At 46.9% G+C, this 17,550-nt stretch overlaps 1 protein-coding gene across 3 annotated transcripts; it reads right to left on the bottom strand.

The window, feature by feature from the left end:
- Window positions 1–4,601: 4,601 nt before the first annotated feature.
- On the bottom strand, window positions 4,602–15,882 carry Cdk16 (cyclin dependent kinase 16). 3 transcript variants are annotated; one of them, XM_048461341.3, is made up of 16 exons: window positions 15,067–15,882; window positions 10,436–10,643; window positions 9,775–9,908; window positions 9,549–9,674; window positions 9,371–9,427; window positions 9,160–9,274; window positions 8,271–8,365; window positions 8,111–8,173; window positions 7,734–7,857; window positions 7,396–7,516; window positions 7,221–7,318; window positions 7,034–7,139; window positions 6,911–6,953; window positions 6,680–6,770; window positions 4,951–5,028; window positions 4,602–4,866 (listed from the first exon to the last, which is right to left on the bottom strand). In XM_048461341.3, the coding sequence occupies exons 1-16, from the start codon at window positions 15,865–15,867 to the stop codon at window positions 4,829–4,831; spliced, it is 2,298 nt and encodes a 765-aa protein (XP_048317298.2). In that variant the 5' UTR covers window positions 15,868–15,882; the 3' UTR covers window positions 4,602–4,828. The 3 variants fall into 3 exon arrangements, with proteins under 3 accessions (XP_048317298.2, XP_048317299.1, XP_048317295.2); XM_048461342.2 differs by having other exon boundaries at window positions 15,501–15,639; XM_048461338.2 differs by lacking the exon at window positions 15,067–15,882 and adding an exon at window positions 10,823–11,077.
- Window positions 15,883–17,550: the final 1,668 nt, after the last annotated feature.

Here is a 17,550-nt window from a genome sequence, read left to right as displayed (position 1 = left end):
TGGCACTTCCGGATTCTGTCCCGGAAACGGAAGCAGAGCCCCCCAACAATCAGGGGGCTACTGCCATCTTGGAAACGTCGCAATTAGGCAGAAATTGGGTGATGGGCCAGGAGTTAGTCTGGAACTAAGACACGAGTGCCTTGTGTAATTCTAATACTAGGTCAAAAGGTCTTATGGGAAGGTGGAGGCCAAAGGTTTTCAAGATGAGCAAAAATATGTGTTTAGGGCCTCAGAATGCTTATGGCAACTCTTCCTGCCCCTTGTTCTGTTGAGGACTGCAGCCCCCTATTGTGAAAGCAGCATTTTTGTTAGCCTAAGTAGAATTACCTTATTGCACTACCTTTCTTGTCCATCAAAACCAAATGTAGGGGCTGGAGAGATGGTTCAGCGGTTAAGGACACTTGTTGCTCTTTAATTCCTAGTACCCACATGGTGGCTCACAACCATCCAAAACACCAATTCCAGGAGATCAGGAATGCACAAGTTGCACATACATGCATACAGGGAAAACATTCATACACATAGAGTAAACTAGTTAACTTTTTTATTTTCGTTGTTTTTGTTTAAGTTTTTCCGAGATAGGGTTTCTGTATATCCCTGGCTGTCCTGGAACTCGCTCTCTAGCTGGCCTCGAACTCACAGAGATTCTGTCTCTGCCTCTTGAGTGCTGGGATCAAAGGCCTGTACCACCACTGCCTGGCTCTAATTTCTTTTAACTCAAATTCAAAAAGTTTACCAGCTCCTGAGAGTCGTAACAACTGGAAGGCTTGCCTTCCTGAACTAGGGTGTGTGTGTGTGCGTGTGTGCGTGCCTGCCTGCCTGCCTGTCTGTCTGTTTTTGGACAGGACCTTTGCTAAACTGCCCAGAACTGCCTCCAATTCTATGAAGCCCAGGCTGGCATCTGATTTGCCTTGATCCAACTGCATCAGCCTCCAAAGTGTGGATTCCTGAACTAGAGTTACTCATCAGACAAATCTGATGCACTAAACCACATTTGTTGGAGGCATAATACCAGTTTGCGCGGTTTAAGTGACTTGTTGGGTTTAGATGATGGCAGGTACTGTATTTTTTTGGGTCATGATAAACAATGGGAGAAACTGAGAGCCAAAAATGTCAAATCATTAGTCCCCAGCTAGAATGTGCTGTAACAGTGCAGACCTAGTTGCAGAACTGTGACTTTAAATGCCAGACAGATCCTCAAACTGTGGTCACAGGCTATCAGCTTAAGAAACCTCCGGGTTTCATAAAGTCAAAACTATTTCTGCAGTATCTTCGCTCTCATTTTTATACATAATGGAATTACCCAGAGAGTACTTTGGAATAAGCAAAAATTCTTTGGGTGTCCTCAACCTTTATATAAAGGAAATCTGAAGCCAAAACATTTGAGAACCACTGAAAGTGCCAAGGCTTCTTTTGGTGTTTTTCTGAAATAGGGTCTCAATGAAGCTCAGGTTGGCCTTGAACTCATGGTGGTCCTCCTGCCTTTCAAGTGCTAGGAGTACAAGGTTACAGGTGTGCCAGGCTCTATGCTAGACTTTAACTTCAGCACTATTTTAATTTCTTTGCTGTGGTAAGCACTACAGGATATTAAGCTGTGCCCTGATCTCTACTTCTAGAAAGCGGTGGCAACCCTCAGGACAAATGCTGTGTACCTCCAAGTCATTACCAGATGTCCTCTAGTGGGAAGGTTGTCTCTGGTTGAGAAGCATCCTACTAGGCCGTTACCCTTTTCTATTAGGGCTCTCAGCCCTATAGGTTGGTGATGACTTTAATTCTCTGTACCTCTCTACCTACTTTTCTTTTGGCTGTCCTCACCTGCCAACAACCCACAAAGTTCACAAGATCATGGCTTTGGCGCTGGTTTAGTGATTACCTTCACTATTAATAGTATATACAGGCAAGAACAGACTTTAAGACTTGTCTTTCCATACCTACATAAACCCATGTGCATACATGCCTGCTTGCACATTTCAACTCTCCTCACTCTCACAATGATCTAATTTACCTCTTATTTTCAGTGAGCTTCTGTAGGGACTTTGATAGTGATGGTAGGGTGTCTGTTACTCTAATCCAACCTGACACAAATGAGGTCACAACTTCATTGCATGAGCCCTGAAGAAAAAAAGAGTGAACTCCTTTAAGTTGCTCCCCACCCCCAAAGAACATAGTATTGAAATGGGAGTTTGGCACAACTAGATAGCTGATTTTTAAACCCATCTGAATCGACTCCTTTCATTGCCTCTCTGCAATCTGCTCCTCCCCATCCTAGAGCTGGTTTCTTTGCCTTCCAGAGGCCAATCTCACCCCATACCAATTTCAAGAATGGGGATAGGAAGTTTGCTGAAGAATTTGTAGACATCCTATCCATTACAAAACTGACAGGGAACAGGAATGTGTCCTACTTTTTTTTTTTTTTTTTTGAGACAGGGTTTCTTTGTAATCCTGGCTGTCCTGAAACTCCCTCTGTATATCAAGCTGGCCTCAAACTTTGAGATCTGTCTGCCTCTACCTCCTGAATGCTGGATTTAAAGGTGTGTACTACCACCATCTGTACTACTTTTCCAACTCTGGAACTGGACAACCATTGTAGTTTCAAATTGAGATTTCTAAGTGCTTACAAGGACAGTAATTAAGAGGTTCATTAGGTCACCACTGCTGTGCTCCCAGATAGCCACTAGGCTTGCTAATACTTGCATTTGCCTGGCCTTGCCCACCCCTTTTCTGTTTCTCTTCTTGGTTTTTCTCAAGATGGTGGGATGGAGTATTATTCATGGACAGAGAAAATTAAGGCTGTGCCACTTTTTGTGCAAAGTTACATGTGGAAGCCAGATGAACAGGATGCCATCCTCAATTACTCTCCACTTTGTGAGGCAGGGCCTCACCTGAAGTTCAACAGTTTTTCAGACTGGCTGGCTGGCCAGCAAGTCCAGGGATCCTGTCTCCACTCCCCAGTATTGAGATTGTAAGTGCCCACTACACCCAGCTTTTTTTTTACACCCAGGTTTTTTTTTTTAAAAAAATTAATTTATTCTGTCTGCATATATGCCTGCAGGCCAGAAGGTACTAGAAATCATTACAGATGGTTGTGAGCCACCATTTGGTTGCTGGGAATTGAACTCAGGACCTTTGGAAGAGCAGGCTCTTAACCACTAAGCCATTTCTCCAGCCTCTACACCCAGGTTTTTAATCATGAGTGCTGGTAACCTGAACTCAGGCTTTCAAGATTACATAATAGCAAGCATGTTTGCTACCAACTGAACCATGTTCAAAGCTCAGGCTGTTGAAAACTTCATCATGTAAACAACTTCAAGACTTTCCAGAAACTAGTAGTCCAAACTTCTGGCAGTATGACCTCACTACTGACCTTTTTAAAGTCTATATTAAAGGATTCCTTTATATAACCAGTAGTCAAAAATCTCCCCAATTGGCCTTTTAACTTTCTTCAAACTTCCGTTCTATGTGCAATTCCTCCAAAGTTTTTTTCACAGTTCTACCACACTTCCAGAAACTCCTTCCCAATGCTTCTTGGGACCAGATATGAATTCACCAAGGTCCCAGTAATCAACTGAGCTTGAGCCCCCTTGCCTTTATGATGATTTACAACCAGACTTTTCACTTTAGACTTTTTTTTTAATATTTCATACAGCGATTATGATGCATTCAGGAACCCAATCCCCCCAAACCCCACTAGAAGGGCACCCTCCCTTGCCCTCCCACCCCATTTAAGGGTCCCAAGGCTTAGGGTGGAGGAAGAGTAGCAAACCATCCATCCAGGAGACTGTTCTTGCCCTGCTTTACCCTCCCAGGGATTGGGATATAACAACCAGGCACAAGCTCCCACTCATGTTCCCCTGCTTGTGCTCATATACATACTATATATGGCTCCTCACTAAGCTGGTCAATTCCTGGCAGAGCCCCTACTCAACAGCACCGAGTAGGACAGGGCAGGAGGGCTAGGCAGAGCTGGGCTGGGGAGACCCTGAGAAGGAAGGAGGCCCCAGCTACAGGACTGAAGGAGGGAATAATAGACCCCCAAAATGTCCATCTCCCAGTCTCTGCTAGTTCTCAGGTCCCCCTACAGCTGGGGACACTAGATGGGAAGAAAAGTGGCTGAGGCATGCTTTCCCATAGTCAATCCCAGGGTCTAGTGATGGTTGGATTTGAATAGGGTCTGGGTCCCTGCCTCTGAAAGGCTGGGAGTGGGACTTCATTGCACAAAATACTGTAGGAAGGCCAACACTCAGGAAGTAGGGCCCAACCAGTCTGTATACAGAGATATTGCATTAAAAAGTGAGAACCTCATTTAAAATAATAACAAAAAATAAGGAAAGAAACTAACAAAAAAGAAGTCCCATACAGAGGCAGATGGGACAGGTGGAAACGCAGGCAGAGGATGCCTCAGACCCAAGGCCATCACCACCTTCTAGTCAAAGTCAATCAAGAGCCCTGGCCTGGGCTAGCTCCAAACCTCTGGCTGGCCATAGGGTAGTGGTCCTGTGGGAGAACGTGATGAAGAGGGGAAGGCCTAGCCTCAATGTGAGAGACTGACATGGCCATTCCGTCCGCCGGCAACTACTAAGACAGAGACACAATCAAGCAAATTAGTGGTGAGAGCTTTGTTAGCACCCAGCAGACAGGCCAATGGTTGACAGGCCAGTGGTTGGGTGTTTAGGCAGGTGGCAGGGGACAAGTTGGTAAGAAAGTGTGGCTCAGGCAAGTAGGCAGGCAACAAGCAGGAAGGGCTGCAGATGGGGACTGCCCTGTGAGGGGTGTGGCATCCCCCCAGCTGCTGCCTGCTGGGACCTTGGTCTGTGGCTTAGAACTTGGCTTAGAACTCGGTATCCACCACACGGAAAGCTGGCCTGCCTGCAGCAGAAAACAGAATGAATGGCTATTAGTGGGCAAGCAGGTAGATAGGTGGAGCAAGAGGATGGGGAGGGTCACACTTACCTGAGTCAGGCATAGAAGAGGACCGAATACTGGCCTCCTTTTGTAGCTGTACCTCCTTTAGTGCAAATATGGAAGTAGCTGTGGATGAAGAGACATAGAGACATGTAAGTAGAAGATGATCCATGTGTCTACCCAGAAGAAAACCCTATATGGCCCACCCCATTCTGTGAATTAGAACAAGTTTCTCCTTCTTTAAGACTTTCTTCTATCAAAATGTCTATAACTAAAGAAGATGGGACATGGACTACTTACTACTGGACTACTCATTGAGACAAATAGTATTAAGTTTATCAGGTATGATAATGCCAATATAACTACTACCTACAAATCTACAAGAAAGGTGATGGCTTGGGATTGAATCATTAATTCTGTGGGTAGATATGAAAGGTGATCAATTTTTGTGTAATGAACTTTTATTTTTGGGACATGGTCCTTATAACCCTGGCTCTGCTGGAAGTCACTATGTAGACCTGGCTGGCCTTGAATTTACAGAAATTCACATTCCTCTGTCTGCTGTGTGTTGAGATTTTTAAGCCAGGCATAGTGGCTCAAACCTGTAATCTCAATTCTTAGGAGTCCGAGACAGGATTGTCACAATTCTAGGATAGCCTAGGCAGTACAGTGAAAGGGTTAAGACTGCCCCCAAAATAAAAATAATAGCCCACCAAAATGAGGCTTTTAAAAATCTTTATAGAAAGTCAAGTATGGCTAGGCGGTAGTGGTACACGCCTTTAATCCCAGCACTCGGGAGGCAGAGGCAGGCAGATCTCTGTGAGTTTGAGACCAGCCTGGTCTTCAAGAGCTAGTTTCAGGACAGTCTCCAAAGCTACAGAAACCCTGTCTCGTCTCAAAAAAAGAAAGTCAAGTGTGGTGACATGCAACCTGATCTCAGCACTTGAAGGTGGTGGCAAGAAAAGGAGTTCAAGGTCATCCTAAGCTATGTAGCAAGCCTAAGGTCTACCTGATCCACAGTAATACTTGTCTCAAAAAAACCATACCACCACAAGTCAGGGCTACCTAGTCTTTTAATTTAAAAAAGACAAGAGAAAGATGCCATGCGGTAGGGTTCTCATGGAGGGGCTGCTATGGTGGGGGAGGGAATGGGAAAAAGTGGGGAGGGGAATGGGGAGACTATCTTCTAGTGACAGGAGTAGGAAAAGAGAAGAGAAATGAGAAGAGAGACAGAAAGAGGAAAAGATGGGAGGTGGGCAGGACCCTTTTAAAGGGAACACAGTGAATGTGCACAGGAGGTGCTCTTAGTGGCTGCAGTTGAGGACGCTTCCTGTCAGAACCCCAAGGACAGGCCAGTACAGAAGCCTGAACACTAACATCTAGTACAACCTTACCTCAACAAAGAATCTCCCAAATCCAAAGTCCCCCAGCTAGCTCTATTATTCCAGGAAGGGACCTGGAATGCCAAAGACAATATAAGGAAGCTACAAGGGAACTTTCCCATTGGCTTTGAACGGTCTGAAAATTACATGGGTGTTTAGTTCGCAAAAACTAGTGTAGACTTTTTTTGGATATTGCAACTATATGTACTATATGAGAATTTTCATAAAAAGTGGAAGGACTCCAAGATAAAAACAAAATTTCTTCCTAATACATACAACCTGCCACATGTACGAGGCTGTTTCCGCCTTAGAGATGGTACAAACTAGCACCCTAAATCCCAATGGTTCTGCTCCCCAACTCCAACTTGAGCCATCCATTCCCCATCTCCACTCACTGTCAGGAAGTTTGTGGATCCGCTCCCCCAGGCTGAGGAAGAATGGATGTTTCATGGCATCCTCAGCAGAGATCCGATTGCGACCCTCAAACTGAGTTGGACAAAAGAGAGTATATTGGTATTTTCAACACATAGGTCTCTTGACCTGCTCTCCTCCAGAGCCTGCCCATGGGGAAGGTCCCAACACCTGGAACCCCACCCGTTAAGGTTGGCCTCAAAAGATGGTCTCACCTGCAGCAGCTTGGTGAGGAGGTCAGCTCCTTCGCTATCAAGTCTAACATAAAGATAAGGGGATGCACTTTACATTAAGTTCAGATACCCTGGCCCCTAAATCCACCTACCCATCAGCCTCACCGGGGTGCATGGCTCAAAAGGGCCTCAGCTCGGTACTTGGGATAGTTGTATGTTCTAAACTCCTCATTGGATAGAATGCCTGGCCATGTCTCCTCAGTTGGGGTTCCTAGTACAAAACATGAGTTAACAAGACAAGTCAGGTCCTCCCTGCATGTCCCCACAGTTCCTTAGGCACAAACTTCCTCACCCAAAATTCGGAAGATGAAGTGCAGTTGTTCTTCCACTGTGGAGCCTGGGAAGAGGGGCCGGCCTGTGGCCATCTCATAGAAGATGCAGCCCACACCCCTGGGCAGGAAAGGCACCATGAGTAGGGGACAGTTGGCTGGGCAGTCATTCCCTTCCACACTTCCACCTCTTCTCACCACATGTCAATTTGGGTAGAGTAGTCTGTGGATCCAAGAAGGATGTCGGGGGGCCGGTACCACAGTGTCACCACTTCGTTGGAGTATGTTTTAGTAGGAATTGACTTGGCACGTGCCAGGCCTGGGAGAGGGGAAAAAGAAGAAGCAGCTGAATGAGGCAGCTGTGGGCAAAGATTGGACCAGAGAACAACTGGGACTAAGAATGCCTGTCATAATCAAAGTTTGGAGAGGCTGGAGGAGAATGAGGCTGGTTGGTCATGAGGCTTGTTGGTCATAAGGAAGTTGAGTTGCTTAGAAAATAAGGCTGAGGAGTCAGCAGGAAGGGGGGCTGGTGGTACCAAAGTCTGCCAGTTTGAGCTCTCCCCTCTCGTTGATGAGTAGGTTCTGGGGCTTGAGGTCTCGGTGTAGCACCTTCTGCCTATGGCAGTAGGCCAGGCCTCGGAGCAACTGGAACAGGAACAGCTGTAGACCCAGGAATGGCAGGCAGAAGTCAAAAGATACCCACAAGCCCATCCCCTGGCAGCAGGCAGGCACTGATCCCTCCCAACAGACACTGAGTCCAACCTCTTATCATACAAAAGATGACAGACTCCTAATACCCCCAAAGATCTCCCAGCAAAAACATCATACAGGAAAAGGCTGTTTCTGGGAGATCTGTACAATGAGTGGGTAAGTTGGGGATCCCTCCTAACCCTGCTTTCTGTCCCACACCCACTTTCACATTGTGCATGTTGATGACATTCCCACAGTCATCCAGGTACTGCTTCAGGTCCTTGTCCTGAGGACAAAAGAGGTAGTACAGGAACAAGAGTCACATACTATGTCCCCTGGTCATTTCCCCTTCTCCCTGGGGCCTATCTGTTATCCAACCTTACCAAGTATTCAAAGACCAGGGTGAGGGACTTCTCTGTGTGGATAATGTCATGTAGTGTGACGATGTTAGCATGCTTGAGGTCCTTCAGCAGGGACACTGTAGAAAGTATGGGTCAAAATAGAGCAAGAGTGAGAGCCCCATCTTCAAAATAAAGACAAGAACCAGACAGATATAAGCGTAAGGGTTTCCTTCTTTCCCTGTGCAGTTTAAAGTAATATCTCAGAGCATCTAGCTCTGATCTATGATATGCTAAGAAGTAGGTGTGTCTCAATGGTCCAAGTGTAGAAAGTAAAGTTTAGACAAGAGTATTAAGCAAGAGCATGAGACTATAGGCCCAACTTCATGTGACACCATATTTTTTTTTCGGTTTTTCGAAACAAGATTTCTCTGTAGCTCTGGTGTCTGTCCTAGAACTAGTTCTTGTATACCAGGCTGGCCTCAAACTCACAGAGATCAGCCTGCCTCTGCCTCCTAAGTGCTGGGATTAAAGGCGTGTGCCACCACCGCCCGGCCTGTGACATCACATTTTTACAATCTGCTTTTGCTCTCTGGGAAGAGGCCTTGTTCAAACCTAAGTTCAGAGGCTGGAATTTGTACCTTTTTTTGTGTGTAATTCAAATCTATTCCATGTGACTTTCTAACACTTTAAGGAGTGCTCGAAGAATGAAAACAAACACCATAATTTGCAATTAATTGACCTTCCTTGATCCATTTAGATCCCTAATTCTCTTGATTGTTACCTGGGAATGTAGATGGTATGTATTCTCATGAAGGCCACAATGTTGCACAGGTGAGGAGAGACAGTCCAAAAAAACCCCAGTCTCTGTCCTCACTCATCATAGAGACTGTGTGTGCCATGGAGTCAAGAAAGTCTAAGACGGGGTCTGTACCTTCCCGGATAGCAGTGCAGGGTGCCCCTTCTTCGTGTTCCAGTCTGATCTCCTTGAGTGCCACAAGGTTGTCTGTAAGCTTGCTTTTGCCTTTATAGACAGTGGCATAGGTACCCTGGAATGCGAGAAAGTACAACAGCAGAGGTGCAATGAGATTGCATGGAGTTCATACTGACCCCCATCCTCACCATGGTTCTTTTGACAGTCTCACCTCACCCAGCTTGTCCAGCTTGATATAGGTCTCCAGTTTTCCAAAGCCAATCTCAGACTGTGGGGGTAGAGGAGGTATGCTGAAGCAGGGTTGGAGAAGGGCTCTGGGAGAGTGGGATAGGTGGTAGACAAAAAAAAAAAAAAAAAAGAAAATAAAAAGAAAATAAAAAGATGCTTACCAGGCTGACACGGCGGAGGCGCCGGCTAAGAGGCTTGTCAAAAATGGGACTATTGAGGGTCAGCTTCTCAAGGTAGCCCTCAGGCAGCCGGATGTCAGCTGGTAGTGACAGGCGTTTGTTGATGTCCTAGCAGCCAAGATAAAAGAGAAGCATGATCATAAGCTCCACCTCCCCAAACACAACCCCATCCTTCAACTCTTCCATCAGTGAGACAGGGATCAAGCACCTCAGTGGAGATCTTGCGAGGTGGGTGGCTGCGCATGCGTACTCTCACTGGAGATTGCACCTCATCTGAGGATGTGGCTGAAGCCTGGTCACTCTCCCCATCAGACCCCATCTTCATGTCCTCATATACAATCTCTGGTGGTGGAGAGAGGGAAAAGTAAGACCACTGGAGTCAAGAATACTCCCTCCCACCCCCAATATAATACACTCCTTCATTATATCCAAGTGTATGTACATGGTCCCTAGAGCAGACTAGGATATCCAGGTAGGCCCAGGATAGATACAGAAGGGGCATGGTCATCTAGTAGAGTACTCCATCAAAGATGATGGTAGCTGCCCATAGGTCAGAAGGCTAGTGGTGATAGGCATTGCCAAGAGCCCTGAGAAGGTAGACCCAGGGAAAGACAGACCCAACGAGACTGACAGGGCCACCACAGTTCAGGAAAAAGGCAGAGACAGCCTTGGAGTAGCTACAATAGGCTAGGTACCATTCCTCCTCCTTGGGCCTGAGTATAAAGTCAAAGAAGGAGGTACAGAAAGAGTGTTAGAAATGGATGACAGGAGAGGAGGAGAAAATGAAAAAAAGGAAAACAAAAACAAATCTAAGGAACACACTGGAAGTATCTGGGAGCAAGGAGAGAGAATGATCAAAGTGGATCCACCTGGTGCAGAGCTGAGTGGGCCCCGACCAGAGCGAAGTTCCCCAGGGGCAACACGGATAGGGGCCTCTCCAAGGTCACTGCCACCACCTCCACCACTCTCATCCAGGCCTATCTGCTCAGCGGCACCATTGGTCTTGTCTATGCCTCGGCCCCCTCGGAGTGTCATTGACAGCTGCCGTTTGATCTTCTTCATCCGATCCATGGCAACCTGGACAGGAGATAGGAATAGAAATGGGGATCACATTAGCATCTTCTTGACTATCACGGGCCCCTGAAAGACTACAACAACCAAGAACATGTCAGTGCCCACTCAATCACTACAGATTCTTGAAAATTTGGCATGGATAGGGTCCTTTGTCATTGTTAGACCACCCCTAAGTAGTCTACCTGGGTACTAAGACTTGGGTGGCTGGCTGAGGGCAAGGGTCCACTCAGTAGATTGTTGGTCTCTAGGGCAATAGTCTCACTGTGGGAACATAGGACTCCACAGCAGCTATCTTCAGGTGCAGCCGTAGTGACAGACGCAGCCACAGCTGGGACAAGGGGTTCAGTTAGAACCCAAGGACTAGTGTCAAGGTCCTGGGTACGCCCATAGACTGGCATGTTTTGCTGGCACCAGCCCCACATTGCCCCCAACTGCCAGGCAGAAAGCTCTCTGTGGCCCACAGGGACCCTCCCTCCTTCCCCAGCAACCACTGTCATGGTGACTAATGGATCTCCCCACTTCTCTATCCAAATGGGGGGAGGGCTGCTGAGGCCCAACCACTGGAGTTGTGGTGGGGGTATGTCTCAGCACACACCAGTTATCCTCATGGCTGTTAGACAGGTTCCAAACCCAGATTTTTACAAAGCCAGGTCATATTTCTTTTCTCCTAGAGAATATATACCAGATCTTCCTTATCATCCCAAATAAACACAGCAGTCCTCACTGTGGCCCATGTCTTATATATATCTCATTCATTCCTATTACTTATCTGGTCTCACCTCTTCCTTGATCATTCCTAGTTGTGGTTCTGTACCACTCCCAGCAGTTTATACCTCAGGATCTGTACACTGGTTGTTTCACAGACTGTAAAACATCTCACTCCCAGTCCTCTACAGCCCATTGTTCAAATATCATCTTTTTCATGAGGCTTTCATGAGTTATCTTATTTAAAGTCTCAGTCATCTTGAGCTCCCTCACCTTGCCAATGTGTCCCCTAGCTCTCACCACCACCTCAGAAATAATAATCATCTTCAAGAAATGTTGTGTAGGAAAAAAAAAGAAATAATATCATCTACTTATTGGTTTCTTTTCTTTTTACTGTCTTCTGACCACTGCTACTAGAAGGTCTACTCCTCCACCAGGGTAATTTCTATATGTTGAGGTCATGGCTATATCCTAAGAACCTGGAATAGTGACTGACACTGAGTAGAAACTCAAAAAGTACATAAAGAAGCAGTGAATAAAGGGGCCGAGAGCTTAGGACCAACTTTTATTGAGGTAAGTCCCAGACATTTACAGACTACCCCAAAGAAGGCAAAGGGATGCTAGAATTGACAGGAAGATGACCTAGATGGGCTGCTGAAGGGAATAGGGCCACCAAAAGGTTTAGGTCGGCATTCCCCTGCTTCCTCCTGGATCAGCAAGGAGGGGGGAAAGACCTGGTTCAGGAACCATCTGTACTCACAGCAGGGCTTGAAGATGGCCCAAGGCCCAAGGGAAGCAGAGCTAGATAGGAGGTTGAGGATAAGGCCAGGGATGGATTCAAGAAGAGAAATAGTTTATCTGTTACCTTGAAACAAAGTACTTACTTACCACAGCAGTTCCCCTCCCATTTCTGACTACCACCTCTAGAAGGTGAGGCAAAGCCAAACCTAGCAGAAGAAACCTCAGATAGATAAGGGTAAGATCCACCCACAAAGAACCCAGAATACCATAAAATCCTTACCTTAGAGACTGAACACTGGATCTAAGGCCCAAGAAGCAGCCAAAGACTCCCTTTGTCCCCATATGACACTCCTACTCAGTTATTTTGTGTGTGGTGACAGGAATAAGGTAAGGGGTTAGGAAAATGAGGGCTAGAGAGGGAGTTATGAATTAATTCATGACCTCTAACTGGAACTCTCAATGACTGGTCATTTTCCAGAATTCATCTTTTGGAGGATTTTAAGACAGTTATACAACATTTGAGGGAGCAGACCCCTAAAAACAGATACACTTAAACATTTATGAGCTGCAAAACTTAAATACCATAATTTCAGTTTTCTGAGCTTATAGACTTCAGAATAAGTGAAGGAATAAGAATCAGGACTTAGAATTCCACAACTATATGGTATTTGTTCTTCTTGGTACCCCCTTAAACACACACTCACCCGTCCCCAGGCTACTTTTATAGCAAGGACACACTAACTCCAACCACTGAGCATACAGTTGCCATACTCTAATATGGCAACATGTTCCATTGTGCCCTGACCTCTATAGGCCCTCACTACATCTTAACTTCTAAAACACTCATGATTTCTCTTTTCACCTCTAACTCCCTTCAGCACTCAAAATTGTTCGCTTGTATTTGTCCCCTTTAAACAACTCCTGTCACCACCACATTCTACCACATTCTGAGTCCCTTCCTAGCCTAGATACTTGTTAGCCTCTCTGTAGCACTGTCCTACCCCAATAACATAGTGTCTCCTCTGGATTCTGATCCTCATTAACATGCACTCAAGGTGTTCTAGAGCTGACCCAAATTAGCATTCTCTGGACATTCACATGGCTCTGAGTCACATCAGTACACAGTGAATCTTGTACAATTCCTGACCAATTTTGCTCACACTTAGGCTCCTTCACAGTTGTGAGCCTCTTGATGTGCATGCTGGAATCTGAACTGAGGTCCTCTGGAAAAGTAGTAAAAGCTCTTAATAGCTGAACCATCTCTCTAGCCCTTACTTTCACAGTTGTGTACATCATAACACACTTTCTGTCCCGTACTTCCACTACACTGTCCCTCCCCTCAGCACAAACTGAATCTTCACTCTATCTTGACCCTTGCTAGCACATACTGGGCCTCAGGGAGTCCTGATTCCCTATTAGTATACCTTGAGACTGACCCTCATTTACAGTTCCTCTATTTAACCCTGACCCCCATTAACATACACCAGTTCTTTGGTGTCAATTCACTTTGGCACACTTACTTATTCCAGGCCCCCCTGCTTCAATACCACTCCACACTATTAACCCTTTGGTTCACAGTCGATTTCCTTCACAGCTCTATTCCTCCCACCACACACTAGATTCCCATTCCCCAAACTCTATCCCTGTAGAACTCCCTGAATCAGCTCACTTCAGTGGCCCACGGACAGGAAGAACACAGTATTCACTGGGTTTTGATGTTCATCACATTATTTTACTACATGCTTTCTTCTCCCAAAAGCATACCTTAAGTGTCTGTATGGTTTTAAAGTCACAGTAACAGCCTCAAGGGCAGTGGTTCTCAACCTTCCTAATGCTGTGACCCTTTAATAGAAAAAGTTCCTCATGTTGTGACTTCCAACCTCAAATTACTGCTTAATTAGTATTTTCATTACTACTTCATAGCTGTAATTTTGCTACTGTTGTGAACTGTAATGCAGATATCTGATATGTAGCATTCTGATATGTGACCCCAAAGGGGTCGTGACCCACAGGTTGAGAACTACTGCTCTAGAACTTCATATATAGTATTACCCCACACTTTCTGGAAAGTCACATTCTCTGCCTTCACACTTCACCTTGAGTCTTGCTGTGCTGAGCTCTTTATACTTCATTTACTGGCACTCTCCCATAGATATGTATGCTCTCTTCTGGTAGCCAGGAGTACAGGCCTTCCAACACTCTGCTCCATTACACACACCCTCGGGTCCTTCAACAGTTCTGCCTGTACTGGCATATACTGGGTTCCACACTACCTAGAGCTTTAGTACAACATCTATATACCCTTTCCACCATGACCCACCCTGATCAGCACACACTCAACTACCTCCACGAACACACCCCGGATCCAGAAAAGCTGCCATCCCTAACCCCGTGGACAAACACAATATTAACACGCTCCTGACCCTCATCACCACACACTGGGCCTCAGAACCCCGATTCTATTGGCACACCTTATGGCATTTCTACCATCATTTCTCCATTTACACTGGGCTTCTTTGCGGCCCTGGCCTCCACTAGTATGTTCTGGAACTGCCCTTACACACAACCCCGTTTTACATCCTCACGTCCCTCATGGCCCTGAAACCCCCTTCCATAAGCATTCACTGGGCCTGAAGGTTTACACAGTCGCAAGGGTTTTTACTACCCCCTTAGCAACCTCGAGTCTTTCACGACTACTTCATCAATCCACTCCCATAACTCTAGTCCTTTAATCACCCTTCTCCCCCTTAGCATCCACAATATTTCCCATCCTCAGCTCCCAGGACAGGGGCCCAGGGCGGGGCCAAGGTCAGGGAGGACCCAAATGACCCCCCGGTGCATTCTGGGAAAGTCGAAGGGGAGGGGGCACCTAACAGCCAAGCAGCCCAGAACCCCCTAACTCTTGTCGTAGCACCGCCAAGGATGGGGTTGGTTCTCTAGTAAGAGCATCCCCCACCCTAAATATCGAGGACACGCTCACCGGAGGGGGCGCGCGAGTAACCTCAGAGCCTCGGGGCCGGCGCGGCGGCGCCTGGGGCGGCGGCCCGGGGTGAGGCCGCGCGACCTCCTTTTCCTCCAGTTCGCCGCAGGCGCCCGTCCCAGTAGTCTTCGGCCATGGTTGCTGGGCCCGGGCCGCCGCCGGCTGAGGAGGAAGAGGCGGCGGCGGCGGCGGCGGCTGAGGCGGAGGCGGCGTCCCGCTCAGCCGGCCATGAGCTTGGCCGCTGCGGGCGATGCTCCAGTGCTCGCAAGCGCCCGCTGGAATCCGGGTGTTCACGGCTGCTCGCGACTCAAAGCGAACTGCTCGCGGGGACGCAGCGGATCCCAGGGCCCCACAACCAGCGGCCCAACAGCCGCGCGCGCCGCGCTCCGCGCATGCGCACGCACGCGCTGGAAAGGAAGAAGGAGGAGACTCACCTCGGACTGAGTGTACCAAAAGACCTGTCTGCAGCGGAAGGGGGTGCGGCCATTGCGTGCCCACCAGGGAATGTGGCGTTGGCCCCGGAACGGCGCCAGGGGTATGTAGAGGTGGGTTAGTAGTCAGTCTTGATCTTGCCAGAATTTTAATAGCATCAAGGTGAGTAGCAGCCAGTAGCCCGGCGTACCAGTTACCTTTTGATTCCCCTACAGTCTCACTTGGTACACCCTCATGGTAGCAAACGGGACTTTTGCAAGGAGGAAAAGAACTGGTGAGCCTAGCAGTTCTAGTCCTTTGTGGTGCCTCAGGAAACAAGAATTTAAAGGCTCGAGATGACTTTCTAGGCGAGGTGTCCTGAATTATCATTGGCTTTTCCTCCCTTAGATAGGACAATCAAGCCCCGCCCTGCAGCCCTCCCTCCACTTCTAGCTCGTTACCCACTGTGAAACGTATGTAGCCCCGCCCTTTAAAATTTGTCGCTCAGCCAATCAGACTTGTTTCCTGTGGTGAGGCTGAGCAAGAATGAGGGGCGTGGCAAAGTTAAAGGGGCGTGATCTCGCTTTCCCCTCAGCTTGCCTCGTCCTTTGCACGGTTTTTTATTGGTTTTCGGGCTCGCCTTTTTGTTCTGAGCGCCTCTCAGAATTTTTCTGAATATCCCCTAATATAATTGGCCCAAAGAACACTCACTCAGTTGGGTCCCTCCCTTAACCATTTATCAGGTTCTCCTGTAGCCTTTTGGTGTGGTTGAACCTAGGCTGAGAGGAAAGGCGAACGTTTAAGAGGTGCAGGGTCAGATACAGAGCTGTTAGGAACTTTGGCTTGGGCGGAGCTTCTTGCTTCCTCACCCTAACATTCGCTTACATGCTCCCTTGATTGGGTTTTCTTGAAACCTTTCTATTACCTCATCTTACCCGCCACAGACTTATTTACTTACTAGGCTCTTTTACATGGCCAACTGCCAAGCACATATTTAACCTCTCATTCCTCTCCCTAGAAAATGATTCCCTATATCTATCCCAAATATTGCTGCAGGCCTTCTTGAGACTTACTTACACTGGATGAAGGAACTTCCTTGCCTCTTCTGGGCTTCCCTTGGTCGGCCTTTCAGCCTTCCCTTCTCCCTTCCTTCCCTGTTAGGATTTTCAAGCAAGGTTCATTGGCAAGGATTTAGTCAGCCATTAAAGACCTCATTGCTAGGATAGACATCAGGTCTGTCACTTAACTGACTTACTCTCCTACCCTTCCTCTCACAACAGGAACAATTTTACTTGTTCTTGAGTATAGCAGGCACACTTGTCTCTAGGACTTCATACTTACATGTATGCCCTTTGCTTGGAATGCATCTACCCTATATCCATACTCCTCGTTTCTTCCTGTTGCAATCCCATTATTCCAGATCCCCACTTGTCTCTATGCCGTTCGAAAATGTAGTTTTAAATTTCTAGATGTTTATTTATTTGCAATGTTAAAGTCCATTCCCAACCTGTGTGTCCTCCACTGTTGAACTAATATGGCCTTGGTCAGCACTTGTTTTGTATTTGGACAGGGTCTTTTGTAGCCCAAGCTGGCCTTGAGTTCACTGTGTAGTGAGTGAATGGCCTTGAAGTCTGGATTTTCCTGCCTGCACCATTCAAATGGGATTACAGACACCACCACACTTGGTTTTCTTTGCACTCTGCCAATTGAACTACATTTCCAGCCCATTTGCCTGACTCATTGATCAACTTTTAAACAATTAAAAAGTAAATAATGGGGGGCTGGAGAGATGGCTCAGAGGTTAAGAGCATTGCCTGCTCTTCCAAAGGTCCTGAGTTCAATTCCCAGCAACCACATGGTGGCTCACAACCATCTGTAATGGGGTCTGGTGCCCTCTTCTGGTCTGCAGACATACACACAGACAGAATATTGTATACATAATAAATAAATAAATAAATATTTTTTAAAAAGTAAATAATGGGACTGGGGCTGGAAAAATGGCTCAGTAGTTACAAGCACTTGCTGCTCATTCAGAAGACCTGAGTTTGGTTCCCAGTACCCGCATCAAGTGGT

Source organism: Myodes glareolus, chromosome X (assembly GCF_982192425.1).
Source record: "Myodes glareolus chromosome X, mMyoGla1.1, whole genome shotgun sequence".
In the NCBI taxonomy this organism is placed as follows: Eukaryota; Metazoa; Chordata; class Mammalia; order Rodentia; family Cricetidae; genus Myodes; species Myodes glareolus.
The sequence above is the reverse complement of the archived record's forward strand: the minus strand, read 5'-3'. Positions and strand labels throughout refer to the sequence as shown.

Excerpts from the sequence above, each read along its gene's own strand:
- Cdk16 (XM_048461341.3), bottom strand. The coding sequence starts at position 15,867 with ATGATAATTCAGGACACCTCGCCTAGAAAGTCATCTCGAGCCTTTAAA. Across the intron at positions 7,319-7,395 it reads TCTACCCAAATTGACATGTG|GGGTGTGGGCTGCATCTTCT; the intron begins GTGAGAAGAGGT and ends TTTCCTGCCCAG. Across the intron at positions 5,029-6,679 it reads GATCCACAAACTTCCTGACA|CTACTTCCATATTTGCACTA; the intron begins GTGAGTGGAGAT and ends CTTCATCCACAG.